The 3,070-nt window shown below is 64.1% G+C and overlaps 1 protein-coding gene across 1 annotated transcript in view; it reads right to left on the bottom strand.

Moving 5' to 3' along the window:
* PLXNB1 (plexin B1) overlaps window positions 1–3,070 on the bottom strand; it is a gene marked incomplete at its 5' end in the record, with an annotated part of 20,007 nt that overhangs the window by 6,524 nt on the left and 10,413 nt on the right. Inside the window, 6 exons of the mRNA XM_015568265.1 lie at window positions 6–290; window positions 366–469; window positions 687–855; window positions 2,327–2,473; window positions 2,664–2,730; window positions 2,850–3,068. Coding sequence (XP_015423751.1) covers window positions 6–290; window positions 366–469; window positions 687–855; window positions 2,327–2,473; window positions 2,664–2,730; window positions 2,850–3,068 — 991 coding nt within the window. The remainder of the gene's footprint in view (window positions 1–5; window positions 291–365; window positions 470–686; window positions 856–2,326; window positions 2,474–2,663; window positions 2,731–2,849; window positions 3,069–3,070) is intronic.

Here is a 3,070-nt window from a genome sequence, read left to right on the forward strand (position 1 = left end):
CCAGAAAGCCCGTCAGGGCCCTCCCCTGAGCCGGGGTCCTGCCAACTCCAGGGGTGGGGGGCACCTGGGGAGGCTCCTCTGGGTGGAATGGAGGCAGACACAGGCCCACTGAGGTCCAAGTCCTTTCCCCACTGCCGGGCACCACTGCCGGGCACCACGGCCGGGCAGAGCAAGCGCAGAGGGCGGGGGCGGGGGGGGGACTCACTCTCTCCAGGGACATAGTCCTGGTTTTCCCGAAGGGCGTGCTTGGTGAGGCAGGGGACCAGGGCCACGGTCGCTCCGTCCGGGACCTGCTGACCACAGCTGGTGACCCCTCTGCCAGCCGCCCCCCAGACCTCTCCTCCAGCGCCCCCCCCGCCCCATACCTTGTAATGCTGCAGGGTGTTCAGGCGCCTCCACAGACCCTGGACCTCGGAAGTCACATCCTCGTCAGAAAGGATGAGGTGCCCGGCCACCCCGGACCGCCACTCTGCAGGGGAAGGCGGGGCTTGGTCCAGGACCCGGAGCCTGTCCCTTCCTCCAGGGGCCACGGCCCTCCATTGGGGGCAGCCCCCCAAACCTCGCCAAGGACCAGGAGCAGAAGCCCCTCCCCAGGTGAGAGGTGGTCCCTCTACAGCCCAGCTCTGCCCCCAGAACAGGTCCAGGCCAGCCCAGCCCAACGTGGGCTCTGCCCCCTCCGCCCTCACCGACATCCAGGGTGCGGGAGTCCGGCCTCTGGGCGAGCGGCAGGCCTTTGCAGAGCTGGTCCAGCACCTTCTCCTTGGCCTGGGAGATGGTGTCGCAGTCCAGCACCTTCACAGGCACGCCCTGGGCCTCTCCCGCCCCAGGCCCCACCGCCAGCAGCGCGTTCAAGGTCTGCACAGGACACACGGAGCATCAGGGCCCGGGCCACACGGGGACGGCCAGGTGCAGGGCCACGGGCAGGACCGCACGAGAAAGCCTCGGTGGCTGCCTCCATGTGGCCCAGCACCTAGCACCACGCCCGACAACCATCTGTGCTGTGAGTGGCATAAAGCATGAGCGTGGCTCCGTGGCTGAGCGTCGACCTATGAGCCAGGAGGTCACGGTTCGATCCCCAGTCAGGGCACAGGCCCGGGTTTGGGGCTCGACCCCAGTGTGGGGCTGCAGGAGGCAGCCGATCCACGATTCTCTCATCATCGATGTTCCTACCTCTCTCTCCTCCTTGAAATCAATACAAATGCATCGAAAAAAGCCGGGTGAGCACGGTCCCTCCTAACTCGAGCCCAGGCTCCTGGCTCCGCGGGCCAGGCTGAGGCCCCGGGGGACACCCCCCCCCCACCGGCCTAACGGACGAGCAGGTCTGGCGAAGCCTGAATGGGCTTTTCCCAAAGGACCTCTGGTGCGTCCCGAAGGGGAGAGCAAACCCAGGGGACGTAGCAGGCAGGTCGGCCAGGGTGGCGGCCCGCCTGGCGGGCACCTCACATCCTGACAGGACGACAAACACGCAGGCGCTGGCTCAGCGAGGGCTGGGACCGGCCCGGGCAGGGCTGGCTGCTCCCCAGACCCTGGCTTTGTCCGCTCTGACCCCATCCAAAGGCTGGGGGCTTCTGAGGCCGTGCTCAAGTTTCTGTCCTGCTAAGCTGGTCTGAAGAGGCCCCTCTCGCAGAGGCCTGGTGGTTCTATGCCCGGACACACACAGTCACACACAGTCACACACAGTCACACAGTCACACAGGCACACACACAGTCACACACAGCCACACACACAGTCACACACAGTCCCACAGTCACACACAGTCACACAGTCACAGTCACACACAGACACACACACACAGACACACACAGTCACACACACACTCACACAGTCACACACAGTCACACACAGTCACACAGTCACACAGGCACACACACAGTCACACACAGCCACACACACAGTCACACACAGTCCCACAGTCACACACAGTCACACAGTCACAGTCACACACAGACACACACACACAGACACACACAGTCACACACACACTCACACAGTCACACACAGTCACACACAGTCACACAGTCACACAGGCACACACACAGTCACACACAGCCACACACACAGTCACACACAGTCCCACAGTCACACACAGTCACACAGTCACAGTCACACACAGACACACACACACAGTCACACACAGTCACACAGTCACACACAGACACACACAGTCACATACAGTCACACAGAGTCACACAGTCACACACAGTCACACAGTCACACACAGTCACACACAGTCACACAGCCACACACAGACACACAGTCACGCAGTTGCACAGCTCGCCCTCCTCACCCCTCGGGACCGACGCTGGCACCCACGCGCAGCCTCACCAGCGGCTGGTACTCCACGTCCTCTCGGAGAAGGCGGTTGTCGTTCAGGGTGTACTTGGCTTTGCCAGTCACGCTGTCCACTGGCCCCTTGTCCACTTGATGCTTGATCCCCCGGAAGAGCATGTACAGAGGTTCCCCCACCGTGTCCTGGGGAGGGGCAGGAGACGGGCATGGGGCAGGCGACGGGCCGGGGGCAGAGGTGTATGGGACATGACCCGCACGGGGACAGGGACAGGATGCAGGCTGAAGAGGGCTTAAGGCACTGAGGACACGCTGGGCAGGTGTGCACGGCTGTGGGGCGAGGAGACCGCCCCTCCTGTACCCCTGCCTCCCTCACCCTCACGAAGGTGTAGAGGCAGATGGACATCCAGTTGGTGAGCAGCTTTTCCACCACCGTCTCTGTCCTGGGATGACAGCGGGGCAGGTGGGGGAGGCAGGTGGGCTGCAAGGCTCTCTGCTCTGCAGACCCCCAGACCCTGGGAGGTCCCCACTCGGCCCCTCCGCTCCCCCCACCCACACCGACCTGCGCAGCATCAGCTTGGGGTTCTTGGCCACGTACTGGGCCACCAGGTCACTGAGCAGCGTGCGGAGGATGTCCGTGAAGTACTCGAGCTTCCCGTGCAGCGCCACGGTCAGCAGGGACGCCACGTAGGCGCGGTCCCGCGCGGAGAAGGTGCGCTGGCTCTCCAGGGTGTGGATGAACTGGCGGGGAGAGGGAGGGGGGGTCGGGGGGGCGGTCAGAAC

Source organism: Myotis davidii, unplaced genomic scaffold (genome assembly GCF_000327345.1).
Source record: "Myotis davidii unplaced genomic scaffold, ASM32734v1 scaffold663, whole genome shotgun sequence".
Lineage (NCBI taxonomy): Eukaryota > Metazoa > Chordata > Mammalia > Chiroptera > Vespertilionidae > Myotis > Myotis davidii.